Raw genomic sequence first — 19,056 nt, 5'->3', positions numbered from 1 at the left:
TCTAAAGTGAGTGCTGTTTATACTTTATAAATACTTTATAAAGGTTTTGAGTAACTAGTGTAATTTCTCATAAGATGAGCATGACATTCGTAGACATTCCAGCAGTACCTGATGCTTCTTAGCTCTGAAAATGACCTAGATCATATCAATGATAAAAGTATAAGCACACAACACAGAATGTTTATGGAAATATATCTAACAATTTCCTATAAATCAGGGATTTTTTATTTTTACCTTTATTTAACCAGGCAAGTCAGTTAAGAACAAATTATTATTTTCAATGATGGCCTAGGAACAGTGGGTTAACTGCCTGTTCAGGGGCAGAATTGTACCTTGTCAGCTCGGGGGTTTGAACTTGCAACCGTCCAGCTACTCGTCCAACGCTCTAACCACTAGGCTACCCTGCCGCCCTTGAAAAATGTGACTCTCTCAACTTTTCCCCGAATTGTCCCCAAATTGTCCCCATGTTGGGGAATATGAGATTTGAATATCTGAAATAACATGTCACCAATTACTGTTCCAAAAGGACTCAGACGGGTGAGGAAACAAACCTCTTTTTCTCTCTTCCCATTCACTATTCCTATTGTAAACGATGAGCTAGATCAAAGGCGCATGTGGAGGATGCATACAAATAATGTGTACACTTTCCTTGACCTACATTGCATACTCTATGAATATGACCACCGCACATGATTTGGGGGTGAGGGGGGGGGGTGTTCTTATGACATTGCCAGCAGTAAGATTTGAGTTCAATTTCCAAAAAGACAAAAACTGTATCTTTCAAATGTCACATTCTATTTTATGACTACAACAAAACATGTGTGCAAAGCTGTCATCAAGGCAAAGGGTGGGTGCTTTTTAGAATCTCAAAACTAAAATGTTTAACACTTTTTTGGTTATTACATGATTCCATGTGTGTTATTTCATGGTTTTGATGTATTCACTATTATTCTACAATATAGAAAATAGTCTAAATAAACAAATACCCTAGAAGGAGTAGGTGTGTCCAAACTTTTGATTGGTACTGTAGTTCACAGCAGACTGAAATACAACAAAACTGTTTGACATATAAACACCAGATTTTTTGCAGGTCTAAAAAAAACTATATTTATGAATTATTAACTACATTCCACCCGAGGCCACTAGAGGGCGATTTTGTCATTTGACTGCAGGAAGGGTCTAGCTGACCATGGTTATTCCTGATTAATTTAAGATTTTAGACTAATCTGATGGAGTTGACCAAATCTCTGGACACATTTTTCTGGAAACACAGCTTTGAGAGAAATATTATTTAAAGTCACAGAAGGCTATGGCAAGAAACTGTATAAGATCCCATATTTTTTATAAGAGTTTGAAATTGGGATCCTTGTGGGAGTAATGATTAATAAATGGTGCACAAACTGTTTGTATATGCCTTTATAAATGGTTTATTACTGAACGTTAATATAAAACTTTACCAGGGTTTGGGCTATTCGGTTAAACACAGGTCATATTTTGATCCAAACTTCAATTTCAAGTAGTTTTATTTGCCATTTGCAGGTATTAACAGTAATATATACATTGGAAATGTTCGTTGAAGCTTACTCACATAGTACAGTACATACACATATACAGTAAAAAGATCATAAAACACTACTGCATTGTATTCATTACTTGTATGTGGTAATGATTACATTGTCCAAGCGAAGTCTGTAAATATTCACTTGATTTTGAGCCTCTCCCAGCAACACATCTAAGGTTTGTAGCTAGAGCTTCTCGTAGTGGATCATTGGATTAATACATTTGAAACAGAATACGTCAACGTTATTTTCCACATTATGGCTTCACACATTGACATAGACAGACATATAAACACATATCACACGAGAACACATACAACATTGGAACATTAGAGATTTTCCCTTCTGATATTTGCCAATAACATTTTTCTCACCGTTTATTTTATATTGTCCTCTTCACAGCTCCCCCCAGTTTCACGGACACGCCGCCACTGTACGTTGAGGCCAAGGAAGGCGGCAGCATCACCCTGAGCTGCGTTGCTTCCGGCAACCCCAAGCCCTCCATCAACTGGCTCCGGGAGGGTGAGCCCCTGGAGGACAGCATCAAGTACAAGGTAGGACCCCCACTTCACCACTTCATGTGTTTGCCCCACCTAAAATCAAATCAAATTTTATTTGTCACATACACATGTTTAGCAGATGTTATTGGGGGTGTAGTGAAATGCATGTGTTTCTAGCTCCAACAGTGCAGTAATATCTAACAATTCACAACAATGCTTGCAATACACACAACCTAAAAGTAAAATAATGGAATTAAGGAATATGTAAACATTAGGATGAGCAATGTCGAAGTGGCATAGACTAAAATACAGTAGAATATACAGTATATACATATGAGATGAGTAAAGCAAAAATATGTAAACATTATTAGAGTGACTATAGTTCCATTATTAAAGTGGCTAGTAATTTCAAGTCTATGTATATGGTGCAGCATCCTCTAAGGTTCATGGTTACATAACCGGGTGGAAGCCGCCAAGTGATGACTATTTAACAGTCTAATGGCCTTGAGATAGAAGCTGTTTTTCAGTCTCTCGGTCCCAGCTTTGATGCACCTGTACTGACATCGCCTTCTGGATGATAGCGGGGGAACAGGCAGTGACTCAGGTGGTTGTTGTCCTGACCTTCCTGTGAAGGTGCTGTGTGTCATGGAGGGCAGGTCATTTGCCCCTGGCTACCTCTTAGGTATTCATGTGATGATGACCCAAAGAAGTCTATAAGTAGTTCTACTAAGCTAGAAAGGACAACATTGTCTATATCATGCAAACTGTTGAGCAAGTGCAGGAGCGTTATATACGTGTGAATAATGTTAGAAGATAGATTCCTGGTAAACATTACATTTGACCTGCTCCATCTTGTCTACTCTATGGCTCTATTCATTGGATTGCATAGTCTGCTAGTTATATGGAGAATTTCTATCCGATTCCATTTTCAACTGGCCATGCGTTAATTCCAGATATAAATGGTATCTGGCTTTTTCGAGCATTAGGGAGTTTAGCGCCGAATAGCCATGGGAGGTCCTTGACTTTGTATTCACAGTATCAAATCAAATTGGATTTGTCACATTTCATAAACAACAGGTGTAGACTAACAGATAAATGCTTACTTACAGGGCCTTTCCAACAATGCAGAGAGAAAAATAGACAAATAATTGAAAAACAATAACACAAGGAATAAAACACAATGGGCTATATACTGTACATGGGATACCAGTAACAAGTGCAGGGGTATGAGGTAATTGAGGTAGATACTCTATGTACTGTATAGAAAGGGGGGAGAGTGACAAGGCAACATGATAGATAATAAGCAGTAGCAGCAGCTTATGTGATGAGTCAAAAGAGTTTGTGCAAAAGAGTGTTAATGCAGATAGTCCGGGTATCTATTTGGTTAACTCTTTAGCTTGGGGGTAGAAGCTCTTCAGGGCCCGGTTGGTTCTAGACTTGGTGTATCGGTACCGCTAGACATGCGGTAGTAGAGAAAAGTCTTTGAAAATGTTTTGGGCCTTCCTCTGACACCGCCTTTTATAGAGGTCCTTGATGTACTGGGCCGTACGCACTACCCTCTGTACCGCCTTGCGGTCGGATGCCAAGCAATTGCCATACCAAGCGGTGATGCAGCTGTGTTGGTATGTCCGGACAATGTTAATTCCTAAGTGATGTGGACACCGAGGAACTCGAAGCTCTTGACCCGCTACACTAGTAGCGGCCCTCCGTTTCCTGTAGTCCACAATCAGCTCCTTCGTCTTGCTGATGTTGAGGGAAAGTTTTTTGTCCTGGCACCACACTGCCTCTCTATACGCTGTTTCATTGTGATCATCAGTGATCAGGCCTACCACTGTCTTGTCGACAGCAAACTAAATGATCGGTACACGTCCTCTGAGTACGCATCCTGGTAATCCGTCTGGCTCTGCAGCCTTGTGAATGTACAGCTGTTTAAAGGTCTTACTCACATCGGCAATGGAGAGCAAGATCAGACGGTCGTCCGGAACAGCTGGTGCTCTCATGCATGGTTCACTGTTTCTTGCCTCAAAGCGAGCATAGAATACATTTATCTCGTCTGGTAGGCTCGTGTCACTGGGCAGCTTGCGGCTGGGTTTCCCTTTGTAAGATGTGATAGTTTGCACGCCGTGCCAAATCCAATGAGCATCAGAGTGGGCGTAGTAGGATTCGGTCTTAGTCCTGTATTGGCGCTTTGTCTGTTTGATGGCTCGTCGGAGGTCATGGTGGGATTCATTATAAGCGTCCGGATTAGTGTCCCGCTCCTTAAAAAGTGGTAGCTCTAGCTTTTAGCTCAGTGAGGATGTTGACTGTAATCCATGGCTTCTGGTTGGGATATGTACGTACAGTCACTGTGGGGATGACGTCGTCAATTTACTTATTAATTAATGAAGCCGGTGACTGATGTAAGCTCCTCAATGTTATCGGATGAATCTGTGCCTGTAACTTAGCATCTGCTTCATAGGACCACTTCTGTATTGAGTGTGTCACTGGTACTTCCTGTTTGAGTTCTTGCTTGTAAGCACAAAGGAGGATAGAGTTACGGTCAGATTTGCCAAAGGGAGGGCAAGGGAGAGCCTTGTATGCGTTTCTGTGTGCGTAGTAAAGGTGATTGAGAGTTTTGTCGCATCTAATTGCACAGGTGACATGCTGGTGAAAATGAGGTTAAACGGATTTCAGTTACCTTTCAGTCAGCCAACTTCGGTACAACATACTATGGGGGAGTCGCACTCTCATGACTTCGGATATACAATCACGCATGACAAGGCCAATGAAATCCGTGCTTCGCTGGAAGTCCCGCCTTCCACAGGTGATAAGTGTGAGTCTCAGATTCATTCCTTACAAATTCCCGCTCTTCACCTCGGTGTGAACAGGAACGGTTCACGCTATTAAAACAAACAATTGGAACACGAGACTGTCTTATGTTGCGCCATCTACTGTAAACTGTCCTTTAGTGGTCGAGCATGCTGAAGTTTATGGATCTTTATTTAACCTTTATTGAACTAGGCAAGTCAGTTCAAAACAAATATTTACAATGACGGCCTACCAAAAGGCAAAAGACCTCCTGCGACAATAGAGACAACAGAACACTGAGAGCTAAGACAACAACATAGCAAGGCAGCAACACACCATGGTGTCATGGACCAGCTCAAAGTGTGTATCAAAAAAGGAGACAACGTGGAGATAAGGAATAACAAAATATATTTATTTAACTAAAGTCAACTAAATATAATTTACAATGGTGTGTGTAGTCAGTAGTGTAAGTGAGTGGTTGTGTGCATAAATGTGATGAGGGGTGCCAACGCAAACAACCAAAAACAACCAACAGCCACAAAAATGCCACAACCAAAATCTGTGTCTGCATGGAGAGAGTCTCCTCTATGAATGGGGAAGAGGTGAATTTATCCTGAGACAAACACAAGCCCAGGTGTGTCCCATTTCGCTGACGACCCTCAGGCTCCGCCCACCGACATCATATTAAGGAAAACAAGAGCAAAGAGAGAATTTGGCACACAGAGTGGGAGGGTGGTCACAATGGTAGCATCACAACAATATGGTAGCAACACTAAGTGCATGCTCTTCAACCGATTGCTGCCTGCACCGTCCCGCCCGATTAGCATCACTACTCTGTACGGTTCTGACCTAGAATATGTGGACAACTAGAAATACCTAGGTGTCTGGTTAGACTGTAAATTCTCCTTCCAGACTCCAATCCAAAATTAAATCTAGAATTGGCTTCCTATTTCGCAACAAAGCCTCCTTCGCTCATGCTGCCAGACATACCCTCGTAAAACTATCCTACCGATCCTTGACTTCGGCGATGTCATTTACAAAATTGCCTCCAACACTCTACTCAGCAAACTGGATGTAGTCTATGATAGTGCTGTTTTGTCACCAAAGCCCCATATACTACCCACCACTGACCTGTATGCTCTCATTGGCTGCCCCTCACTACATATCCGTCACCAAACCCACTGACTCCAGGTCTTCTATAAGTCTTTGCTAGGTAAAGACCCACCTTATCTCAGCTCACTGGTCACCATAGCAACACCCACCTGTAGCACGCGCTCCAGCAGGTATATTGCACTGGTCATCCCCAAAGCCAACACTTCCTTTGGCTGCCTTTCATTCCATTTCTGTCAGGACCCTGTTACGAACCCGGGTCTCCGGAGTGAGAAACAGTCACTAAACCAACGGAGCCACGAATAGTCGGTAGAAGCCAGAAGATGAGGCAGACACTGAAGTAAATGAAGTAAAAAATGAAGTAAAAAGTGAAGTTCTTCAGGAAAACATGTAACTCCACAAGAACAAAGGTAATCCTCCAAGACAAAAAGGTAAATCCACAAGGTGGAAGGTAAAGCACAAAAAGCCTCAAAAGATACTCAAAAACAGAATTCCACAAGAGAGTCCACCGGGATCAACAAGAGTTCACAGAGTGCTGGGGCTGGGTGCTAAACATACAAACACAGAGCAAATAACTGAGGAAAACAAAGGGTTTAAATACAATCAGGGGAAACGAGGCACAGGTGCAAATAATAATGGGGATCAAGGGAAAACAAAAGGTCAAAAGGCACAATGGGGGCATCTAGTGACCAAAAACCGGAACAACCCTGGCCAAATCCTGACACATATCTCTGCTGCCAATGACTGAAACGAATGACAAAAATCTCTGAATCTGGAGTCTTATATCTCCCTCTCTAACTTTAAGCATCAGCTGTCAGAGCAGCTTTACCGATCACTGTACCTGTACACAGCCAATCTGTAAATAGCCGACCTAACTTCCTCATCCCTATATTATTACTTACCCTCTTGCTCTTTTGCATCCCAGTATCTCTACTTGCACATCATCATCTGCACATCTATCACTCTAGTATTAATACTAAATTGTAATTATTTAACCTCTATGGCCTATTTATTGCCATACCTCCTTAATCTTCTACATATGCACACACTGTACATAGATTTTTCATTTGTGTTATTGACTGTACGTTTCTTTGTGTAACTTTGTGTTGTTTTTGTCGCACTGCTTTGCTTTATCTTGACCAGGTTGCAGTTGTAAATGAGAACTTGTTCTCAACTTCCCTACCTGGTTAAATAAAGGTGAAATAAAATAAAAACACAACATGGTAGCAGCACAAAACATGGTACAAACATTATTGGGCACAGAGAACAGCACAAAGGGCAAGCAGGTAGAGACAACAATACATCATGCAAAACAGCCAAAACTGTCAGTAAGAGTGTCCATGATTGAGTCTTTGAATGAAGAGATTGAGATATCATAAGAATCTCATAAGTTTCCTGATCACTAACAATTAGTTATTCTTCTAAATCATTGGCCTGGCTATAGCAATAAGTAAGATGACTAATGCATCCTAAACGACGAAGGCTAACAAGCCGGGTTGGGTTCGCACCGATGCCCCAAGGAATCAAAAGATACTCACATTGGTTGTCTTGTTTGTCTCGGCACGGTGCATGCTCAAGCTACCCTCGCTTGAATCAGTTTGTGTGTGAGACTAGGGGACGGCTGGCATTGTTCCTCTACTAGTCAGTGGCGCTTGTTCTATTGTCAATTGTGGAGCATTCTTTCGGGAGTTTGGTGTTTCTGATAGTGACTTCCTCTCCTGGGTGCTCGTACCTCATCTGAGTCTGAGTTGCGGGACGTGGATGATGGTTTGGGTCGTTGGTCAGGTCAAATGTCTTCCGGGCTCCAGAGCGCTCTGTTGCTGGTTACAGGAGATTACTCAAAGAGAGAGGGCGACCAGATTTTGTGAGTATCTCCCAGCCGCCTGTGTCTGCCTTGGTTAAGCACCGCATGTCTCTTTTCTCAGAAAGGTGTGGGTCCCACCTCAGTGATCCGGTCCTACGTACACTTTCGAGACCAGGCTAGCAAAAGAGCACTGCATAGCATTCTAGCCAGATTGGATAACTTGCCGAGGCGAGCTAGATATTATTAGCTATTCCTGCCTCCCCATGGTGGAGTTGCTTGTGTAGCTGTCTTGTTTACTATACGTAGCCTGAAGTCGCTTGGTTATTCTAAATGGACCGTGCTTTGGTCAAAGAGCCTAACTAGCCTAGCTTAGACTAATGAGCCTCCTGGCTAATGTCGGCTATCATCATAACTTCCGGTGAATCAAGCTTACTAGCGTTCCCCCGGCATATGGAAACCCCATTCCTATTTTCAATTCCTTGAGTTGGAGGGAGTAGAGATAGAGGGGCTTCCGTGCTCCTCCGATGAGGAAGTAGGCCCAGAGCAGCTGTGCCGATCTACAAAAACATTGCCATGACGACAGTGTCCACACATTCTGTTACAGCAAACAGGTTACTACGTTAGCCAATGCCAGAGCCCTCTGTGCCCATAAAGGGACCGGGCTTCATGCAGGCAATACAGTCTCACGGAAGCACAACGGGTGTTGGAAGCTTGTCCATGTTTAATGCCCCCCTGGTACCCATTGCTCCACGGTGTTCACGGGGTCCAAGGCGTATATCAATCTCTGTCCACAAGGGGGAACCCCTCCCCCATAGGTAACCCATTGCCGAGTCCTCCCTGTAGCTCACTAGTCCCTATGGGGTGTCTATTGATATAGATTATGGGCCCTGTAGGTGATTCCTGGGAATTCCATTGGATTACGAATTGCCCCTGCCTGTTACCACCGAAGGGGTCCGTTTTTCAGAGCTGTTTGTCCCATTCCCATCCATGCCACAAGGCAATTTGTTACCAGTGCCTATGACTGGTCGGTTGGGTAACCTCCATGATAAAGTTATTTTCCCAATGTCTATTTTTAAATGCGTGAAGCCAAGTACTGGGTGCCAGCCGGTTTCCGGAACGCATCTTACCACCTAAACCGAGTGACGCTCGTTGTGACAACAGTACCCCCAGGTGGTACTGCCACTTGAGATATGTCACTGATCGCCGGAGCCCTTGTACCCAGAGTGGGCCAGGCTTTAGGCAAACCTTGGCACATAAACCCCTAAGTTCATCAGTATTCACGGGTGTCAAAAATGTTTTCTCCTGCAGGTGATTTCAATGAAAAGTGTTTCTTCTCCACGTTCAGACACATGGTTGTCAAAAGTAGTGGAAATGGAAAAATAACCAATCTCTCCTAGTCCATGAGTTGGCATCCCGCCCCTTCAGATGGCACTTCACTGGAGGCTCGCTGTCTGCTCCGACCAATCGCGTGCATGCGCAGTGTCGCCCTGGATCATGTGAACAGTGACGTCAGGGTACAGGCTACAATTTGTTGTGCGTACCCCACACTTCGGTGGCATCCTCACGTTGACTGTTCCCGAGGCCTGCCCATTTTGAGGGAGGATATATCCTCCCGTCTCCAGAAGCAGGCAATCCGAGTGGTTCCTATGTCGAAGATCCAGGATGGATGGTACAGCTGGTATTTCCTGGTTCTGAAAAAGTATGGGACACAGTGTGTTTTTGCCAGTGCCAGTGCCAATGCCTACCATTCCAATGGGGCTATTTTTGATGAGGCCCTGGATGCATCTCACAGCCTACTGGACATGGCCCAGTAGTGGTCAGTAGTGGTCAGTAGTGGTCAGAACCAACAATATGTCAGTAGTGGCATGCGTCAACACTCTGGTGCACCAGTAGCTCCCCGTTGGCCCAGGCAGCCTTGGTTCGCGGAGATCATTCGCTTTAGCCTCCGCTAAAAGTGTTGGGGATCTCCACGCGTTATCCGGTACTCAGTTCTAACCAGGCGACTTTAAGGTGATGTTGCGTCCAGATGTGGCCTTCGCTCGAGAAAGTCATGTCTATGATCCTACAGGGCCTTAGCTTTTGAGCGATTTCCCTATTCACCTCCTTTTGCTTCTGAATAGCAACAGAGGTTAGGTGCAATATGCAGTGATTTTGTCAAATTTGTCGCGAAAATGCTCTGACGTGTGGCTTGATTGAACTTTATTATGTGGTAAATGTACAGTGATTGGTTGAAATAGTGAGCTCTCTTTGTACTGCTGTGATGGGTCATTTTATGCAATATAATTTAGATGACTGTTTTATGCATAAATAGTGCAGTGATTGGTCAAATGTGCAAGCCCTCGCATACTATGTGGGGAATTGTTGATTTAGCAAAAAATGTAACAATTGAGGAATCCTGGGGGGACTGTAATTACATGACACTAGCAAGCATCGCTGAATGTTAATGTAGTTTGAAGTGTAAATTATAAGAAAATGGACTTCTTGACGCTGCATCAGATATATGTCGTGGTGGAGAGCTGAACGAATGAACACTGGTTTTGACAGAGCTTACAACCGTGTTTGTTCCATTGACTTTTGAGGGATAGGAGTGGAGGAGTGCTCTCATGTAGGTGTGTTTGTGTGTTTGTTTATGTGTTTATGTGTTTGTGTGTTCTTTTCAGCTGCTATCCATCTCCGCTCCCTGAGACACATACACACATGCACAGAGAAAAGAGTAGAGTAAAAGTGTGTGTGTGTGCGTGTGTGAGAGCACGAGAGATAGAGAGAGAAGGGCTGTTGAGGCGTAGGTAATATGGACTTTATTTCCCTCTTTGTCCTTGTATCAGCAGCTCTACTTTGATCTGAAAACCCCAGAACATCCAGTGATGATCACACTGAACTGGTGCAAGCAAAGTATCCAACACCTATCACTTACACACATCCTGGGTTTTTTCATATCAGTGTAGATTAAGGACAGGTGACCGCTTTAGACTATTTACACACACTTCCTGCTTTCCTTCCCTCTTCCCAGTTGTAAGACCCCCCTCAAGGTAGTCTTAGTCGTCCATCTCTTTGCCTATGTGGGTCCTCTGATTGAGGACTGCATGGCTGCAGCCTCCACTCTCATCTGTGACCTGTTACAAACAGGAAGAGACAACTCACTACCTTGTTTGTCCTCCTCCTCCTCCCCTCTAGGGCTACATAGCCATCCTCCCTTTCCACTCGTTCATCCTCTTTTTACATTTCATCCACCCTTTTGTGCCATATTACTTACATCTACATCCAATCCTGTCAGATTTACCATACCACGAAGTTCATAGGGTAGGGAGCAAGCCATGGGGACATTTTGGAATGGGGCAACATTGTATTAAGAAATTATAAGTCAAAGACTAGTGAGCCAGGTGGGGGTTGAAGCTGAACCAGCTACACATGAAACGCTTACACCTGAATGGATAATCCTATAGATCCTACATACACACCCCTTACAAAGTTGTCACATTTTGATGCCTTAAAACTACACTACATCTAAAAAGGAATTAAACTGAAACATTTTCCTACCGACCCACAACCTACTTCACATTTTCAAAGTGAAGGAAAATCTGCTTGAAAATCACAGAAAGGTTGAAATATTGCTGTACATCAAGGGTGTCAAACTCATTTTGCCCGGGGGCCACATTTGGTCTTCAACGAGATCCGGGGGGCCGCTCTGATAATTGGTTATATTTCCTTGCCGTCAAAATTTGCAAAAGATAGTCCTTTAACCATCATTTTTGGAATTTCCAATAATCCCTGACTGTTTACCTTTAGGTTATTATTGACTGTGTCCAGCTCGCTAATAAACTTGTATAAATGTATGTCCATTATCATTTCTACACAGTTTTGATTTGGTTTTAGTCATTTTAAAGAATATTTAGTTTCCTCATCAATCTACACACAATACTCCATAATGACAAAGCGAAGACATGTTTTTGTATTTTTGTATGAAAAATAAAGAACATAAATACCTTATTGACATAAGTATTCAGACCCTTTGCTTTGAGACTCAAAATTGAGATCAGGTGCATCCTGTGTCCATTGATCATCCTTGAGATGTTTCTACAACTTGATTGGAGTCCACTTGTGGTAAATTAAATTGGTTAGACGTGATGTGAAAAGGCACACGTCTATATAAGGTCCCACAGTTGACAGTGCAAGTTAGAGCAAAAACCAAGCCATGAGGTCGAAGGAATTGTCCGTACAGCTCCAAGACCGGATTGTGTCAAGGCACAAATCTGGGGAAGGGTACCAAAACATTTCTGCATCATTGAAGGTCCCAAAGAACACAGTGGCCTCCATCATTCGGAAGGTTTCTGGATTGAATCCTGACAAGGTACAAATCTGTCATTCTGCCCCTGAGCAAGGCAATTAACCCACTGTTCCCCGGGCGCCGAAAGACTTGGATTAAGGCAGCCCCCCGTACCGCTATGATTCAGAAGGCTTGGGTTAAAGACACATTTCAGTTGAAGGCATTCAGTTGTACAACTGACTAGGTACCCCCCTTTCCCTTTCTTAAATGGAAGAAGTTTGGAACCACCAAGACTCTTCCTAGACCTGACCAAACTGAGAAATTGGTGAAGGGCCTTGGTCAGGGAAGTGACCAAGAACCCGATGGTCACTTTGACAGAGCTTTAGAGTTCCTCTGTGGAGATGGGAGAACCTTCCAGAAGGACAACCATCTCTGCATCACTCCACCAATCCACAGAACTCTTTGGCCTGAATGCCAACTCCCCAAATACAGACGTGCCAAGCTCTTTGCGCCATACCCAAGAAGACTTGATGCTTTAATCGCTACCAAAGATGCTTCAACAAATTACTGAGTAAAGGGTCTGACTACTTATGTAAATGTGATATTTCAGTTTTTTTGTTGTTGAATAAATTAGCCAAATTTTCTAAATACTTGTTTTTGCTTTTTCGTTATGGGGTATTGTGTGTAGATTGATGAGGGGGGAAAAAACAATATAATCAATTTTAGAATAAGGCTGTAACATAACGTGGAAAAAGTCAAGGGGTCTGAATACTTTACAGTCAGAAGTTTGGACACACCTACTCATTCAAGGGTTTTTCTTTATTTTTACTATTTTCTACATTGTTAAATAATGTGAAATAATGCATATGGAATCATGTAGTCACCAAAAAAGTCTTAAAAAAGTAAATACATTTTAGATTCTTCAATGATGATAGCTTTGCACAATCTTAGCATTCTCTTTTTATTTTTATATATATATTTTTTTACCTGGGAACAGTGGGTTACCTGCCTGTTCAAGGGCAGAACGACAGATTTGTACCTTGTCAGCTCGGGGGCTTGAACTTGCAACCTTCCGATTACTAGTCCAACGCTCTAACCACTAGGCTACGCTGCCACCCCTAAACCAGCTTCACCTGGAATGCTATTCCAACAGTCTTGAAGGACTTCCCAAATATTCTGAGCACTTGTTAGCTTCTTTTCCTTCACTCTGCGGTCCAACTCATCCCAAACCATCTCAATTGGGTTGAGGTTGGATGATTGTGGAGGCATTATCTGATGCAGCACTCCACCAGTCTCCTTCTTGGTCAAATAGCCTTTACACAACCTGGAGGTGTGTTGGGTCATTGTCCTGTTGAAAACAAATGATAGTCCCACTCAGCGCAAACCAGATGGGATGGTGTATCACTGCAGAATGCTCTGGTAGCCATGCTGGTTAAGTGTGCCTTGAATACTAAATGAATCACTGACAGTGTCACCAGAAAATTGCCCCCACACCATAACACCTCCTCCTTCATGCTTCACGGTGGGAACTACACATGTAGAGATCGTCCGTTCAGTTGATGTTCAGATGTGTCTGTTTCTTGGGGCGGCAGGTAGCCTAGTGGTTAGAGCGTTTCGGTTGCAAGATCGAGTCCCTGAGCTGACAAGGTAAAAATCTGTCATTCTGCCCCTGAACAAGGCAGTTAACCCACTGTTCCTAGGCTGTTGTTGAAAATAAGAATTTGTTCTTAACTGACTTCCCTAGTTAAGTAAAGGTAAAACAAAAAACATTTGGCCTGCAATCTGAGGTGCAGTTAACTCTAATGAACTTATCCTTTCCTGTGGCGGCCCTCATGAGAGCCAGTCTCATAATAGTGCTTGATGGTTTTTGCAACTGCACATGAAGAATCTTTCACAGTTCTGAAGCATGGTGGTGGCAGCATCATACTGTGGGAATGTTTTTCAGTGACAGGGACTGGGAGACGAGTCAGGATCGAGGGAAATATGAATGGAGTAAAGTACAAAGAGATCCTTGATGAAAACCTGCTCCAGAGTGCTCAGGACCTCAGACTGGGGCGAAGGTTCACTTTTCAACAGGACAACTACCCTAAGCACACAGTCAAGACAAAGCAGGAGTGGATTCGGGACAAGTCTCTGAATGTCCTTTGATTGGCCCAGCCAGAGCCCGGACTTGAACCTGATTCGAAAATCTCTGGAGATCCAACCTGACAGAGCTTGAGAGGATCTGCAGAAAAGAATGGGAGGAACTCCCCAATTACAGGTGTGCCAAGCATGTAGCGTCATAACCAAGAAGACTCGAGGCTGTAATCTCTGCCAAAGGTCCTTCAACAAAGTACTGTGTAAAGGGTCTGAATATTTATGTAAATGTTATATTTCTGTTTTGTATTTTTAAGAAATCTGGAAAAATGCCCCCCAAAAATGTCTTTGCTGTCATTATGTGGTATTGTGTGTAGATTGATGAGGGAAAAATACTATTTAATCCATTTTAGAATTAGGCTATAACGTAACAAAATATGGAAAAAGTGAAGGGGTCGGAATACTTTCCGAGTGCCCCTTATATGGGGCATACAACCATCTCACCTCTGCAGACTTTGCTACAAAGAGACAGAATCATTAGATCACTGACATTATTTTGGTATTGCCCCTACTGTATGTATCTATGGGGGAAAGAGGAAAGGTTTGTCATAAAAAATCATCCCAACGCCTATTATTTCACAGTGTCACACTCTGTGATTTAAGGGTGGGTTATCTAGGTGAATTATATTTCTATGTTGGCCTAGTATGGTTCCCAATCAGAGGCAGCTGTTTATCATTGTCTCTGATTGGGGATCAAATTTAGGTAGCCATTTTCCCATTGTGCTTTGTGGGATCTTGCCTATGTAGTTCACTTAAATCTGTTTGTTGTCTGTCCTCATTTGCTCATGAGGCATTTGGTGTGTTTAACATTATTTTTGTTGTTGTGTTGTCTTTTTTTAAACCCTTCGTTAATTTACGGCAATTATACTGTACGGCGTTTAGTCTGACTAATGTTAGTCCATAGTCCCCGTCAGTCTGCACGCGTTCTCAGAGGATTTTCTGGCTAAGCTTATGGTACACCTCTGTCACATTATGCATTGAAGAAGGGTGGTAGTGGAGTGTGTTCTCTCCATATAAATATATTCATTTTTTCTGTATTTCTTTTAGTAATGTAAGATGGTGATGTCATATGGCCCGCTTTTTCTTTGGGTAACAGGTGGTTGATTGGTTGTTGAAAGTACTGTTAGTCTTTGGTGGAAACTAAAGGTGACGGTTGCGTGGGAAGCACACACTCTCACTCAAGCACACATACACATGCAGACATACACCACATCTCACTTACTACTACGTCTGTCGACCTGGTCTCCATATACCACGTATCACATGTACAGTAACACATGTGCCACATGTACAGTACCACATATACATTAACACGTCTACCACATGTACAGTATCACATGTAGAGGTCGACCGATTAAATGGAATGGCCAATTAATTAGGGCCGATTTTCATAACAATCGTAAATCTGTATTTTTGGGCGCCGATTTGCCAATATTTATTTATTTTAAAGAAATGTATACCTTTATTTAACTAGGCAAGTCAGTTAAGAACACTGCCTTGTTCAGGGGCAGAACGACAGATTTTCACCTTGTCAGCTTGGGGGATCCAATCTTGCAACCTTACAGTTAACTAGTCCTATGCAATAACGACCTGCCTCTCTCTCGTTGCACTCCACAAGGAGACTGCCTGTTACGCGAATGCAGTAAGCCAAGGTAAGTTGCTAGCTAGCATTAAACTTATCTTATAAAAAACAATCAATCATAATCACTACACATGGTTGATATTACTAGATATTATCTAGCGTGTCCTGCGTTGCATATAATCTGACTACAAGCATACAAGTATCTAAGTATCTGACTGAGCGGTGGTAGGCAGAAGCAGGCGCGTAAACATTCATTCAAACAGCACTTTTGTGCGTTTTGCCAGCAGCTCTTCGTTGTGCGTCAAGCATTGCGCTGTTTATGACTTCAAGCCTATTAACTCCCGAAATGAGGCTGGTATAACCGAAGAGAAATGACCAGCTAATTAGAGCGCGCTAATTGTCGCTGTGTTGCTGGTTCGGGCCCAGGGAGGAGCGAGGAGAGGGACAGAAGCTATACTGTTACACTGGTAATACTAAAGTGCCTATAAGAACATCCAATAGTCAAAGGTTAATGAAATACAAATGGTATAGAGGGAAATAGTCCTATAATTCCTATAATAACTACAACTTAAAACTTCTTACCTGGGAATATTGAAGACTCATGTTAAAAGGAACCACCAGCTTTCATATGTTCTCATGTTCTGAGCAAGGAACTGAAACGTTAGCTTTCTTGCATAGCACATATTGCACTTTTACTTTCTTCTCCAACACTTTGTTTTTGCATTATTTAAACCAGATTGAACATGTTTCATTATTTACTTGAGGCTAAATTGATTTTATTGATGTATTATATTAAAATCAGTGTTCACTCAGCATTGTTGTAATTGTCATTATTACAAATAAAAAAATTTTTTTAAATCGGCCGATTAATCGGTATCTGCTTTTTTGGTCCTCCAACAATCAGTATCGGTACTGGCGTTGAAAAATCATAATCGGTCGACCTCTAATCACATGTACAGTACCACATGTACAGTAAGACGTCTACCACATGTACAGTAACACGTCTACCACATGTGGGTAAACTTTTCCTATTATCTGGGTGAACTATTAATGTTATCTATAAATTATTTCATATGGATATCATGACCACTGTACTTGGCCTTTAATTGGTCCGTTAGATTTGAGGGGGAGAATGTTAGAATCAATGACTCTGGCTCTATTGAGTAAATGGCTTTGTAAAAACCACTGTCTGTACATAAAAAAAAATTGTAAAAAAATAATTTCACCTTTATTTAACCAGGTAGGCTAGCTGAGAACAAGTTCTCATTTACAACTACAACATAAATAACTATGGAATGATTTAGGATGATGTCAAAAGTAATTAATGAATGGCTAAAGTGAGATTGACAAAGTTATCTTTCTGCTCAGGATGTGTGTTGCACCACTATGGAAGTATTGTAGTGTGACTTGATCTCTTAAATGTTGTTTCTTGTCGGACAACAAGTCATGTCCCATCCTGTACTCTGGGAAATGAGAGAGAGATTATTCATTTCTCAGTGACAGCACGATGTGGCAGCCGTGGTTTATGTAGTGCTTGAGTAGTGTGTAATTTACAGTCTTTATGTTATAGGCTGTAAGTGTCAGTTCTGCTCTATTTATCCCACAAGGGGCTAGGTGAGTAGTTCTAATTGGTACATACATGAACATACATGTATACATATAAAACGATAACACTAATAGTTACACTCATAAGAAATGATGTATTATATGATGTAATGATACAACTGGTTAAATGCCTGGTCCAGTGGTTATTCCCAGCAAACATGACCCCATTGGCCCAATTTGAGTATTCGGTGGGCACAGGCTAGCCCACACCAGCCCAACACGGGCTAGCCCACACCAGCCCAACACAGGCTAGCCCACACCAGCCCAACACAGGCTAGCCCTCACCAGCCCAACACAGGCTAGCCCACACCAGCCCAATATGGGCTAGCCCCACCAATCCCACACCAGCCCAACACAGGCTAGCCCCCACCAATCCCACACCAGCCCAACACAGGCTAGCCCCCACCAATCCCACACCAGCCCAACACAGGCTAGCCCACACCAGCCCAAATCCCACACCAGCCCAACACAGGCTAGCCCCACCAATCCCACACCAGCCCAACACAGGCTAGCCCCCACCAATCCCACACCAGCCCAACACAGGCTAGCCCCCACCAATCCCACACCAGCCCAACAAAAGGCTAGCCCCCACCAATCCCACACCAACCCAACACAGGCTAGCCCCCACCAATCCCACACCAGCCCAACCCACCAGCCCACACAGGCAAGCCCACACCAGCCCAACACAGGCTAGCCCCACCAACCCAGGCTAGCCCACACCAGCCCAACACAGGCTAGCCCCACCAATCCCACACCAGCCCAACACAGGCTAGCCCCCACCAATCCCACACCAGCCCAACACAGGCTAGCCCCCACCAATCCCACACCAGCCCAACACAGGCTAGCCCCCACCAATCCCACACCAGCCCAACACAGGCTAGCCCCCACCAATCCCACACCAGCCCAACACAGGCTAGCCCCCACCAATCCCACACCAGCCCAACACAGGCTAGCCCACACCAATCGCACACCAGCCCAACACAGGCTAGCCCACACCAGCCCAACATAGGCTAGCCCACACCAGCCCAATTCAGGCTAGCCCACACCAGCCCAATATGGGCTAGCCCACACCAGCCCAACATGGGCTAGCCCTCACCAGCCCAACACGGGCTAGCCCACACCAACACGGGCTAGCCCACACCAACACGGGCTAGCCCACACCAGCCCAACACGGGCTAGCCCACACCAGCCCAACACGGGCTAGCCCCCACCAGCCCAACACAGGCTAGCCCCCACCAATTCCCATCAGCCACATTGTATATAGACTTATTTTTCTACTGTATTATTGACTGTATGTTTGTTTTTTACTCCATGTGTAACTCTGTGTTGTGTCGAACTGCTTTGCTTTATCTTGGCCAGGTCGCAGTTGTAAATGAGAACTTGTTCTCAACTTACCTACCAGGTTAAATAAAGGTGAAATTAAAAATTAATAGCTTACACCAGCCCAAAACAGGCTAGCCCACACCAGCCCAACACGGGCTAGCCCCCACCAGCCCAAACAGGCTAGCCCCCACCAATTCCACATCAGCCCAACACGGGCTAGCCCACACCAATCCCACACCAGCCCAACATGGGCTAGCCCACACCAATCCCACACCAGCCCAACACGGGCTAGCCTACACCAATCCCACACCAGCCCAACACATGCTAGCCCCCACCAATCCCACACCTGCCCAACACAGGCTAGCCCACACAAATCCCACACCAGC

At 43.7% G+C, this 19,056-nt stretch overlaps 1 protein-coding gene across 2 annotated transcripts in view; it reads left to right on the top strand.

The window, feature by feature from the left end:
- The window catches only part of LOC124012124 (protein turtle homolog B-like), a 195,127-nt gene that overhangs the window by 89,257 nt on the left and 86,814 nt on the right, over window positions 1–19,056 (top strand). For both annotated transcript variants that reach the window (XM_046325579.1, XM_046325570.1), the window contains exon 4: window positions 1,962–2,113. In XM_046325579.1, coding sequence (XP_046181535.1) covers window positions 1,962–2,113 — 152 coding nt within the window. The remainder of the gene's footprint in view (window positions 1–1,961; window positions 2,114–19,056) is intronic.

Source organism: Oncorhynchus gorbuscha, linkage group LG02 (assembly GCF_021184085.1).
Source record: "Oncorhynchus gorbuscha isolate QuinsamMale2020 ecotype Even-year linkage group LG02, OgorEven_v1.0, whole genome shotgun sequence".
NCBI classification, from domain to species: domain Eukaryota; kingdom Metazoa; phylum Chordata; class Actinopteri; order Salmoniformes; family Salmonidae; genus Oncorhynchus; species Oncorhynchus gorbuscha.
The sequence above is the reverse complement of the archived record's forward strand: the minus strand, read 5'-3'. Positions and strand labels throughout refer to the sequence as shown.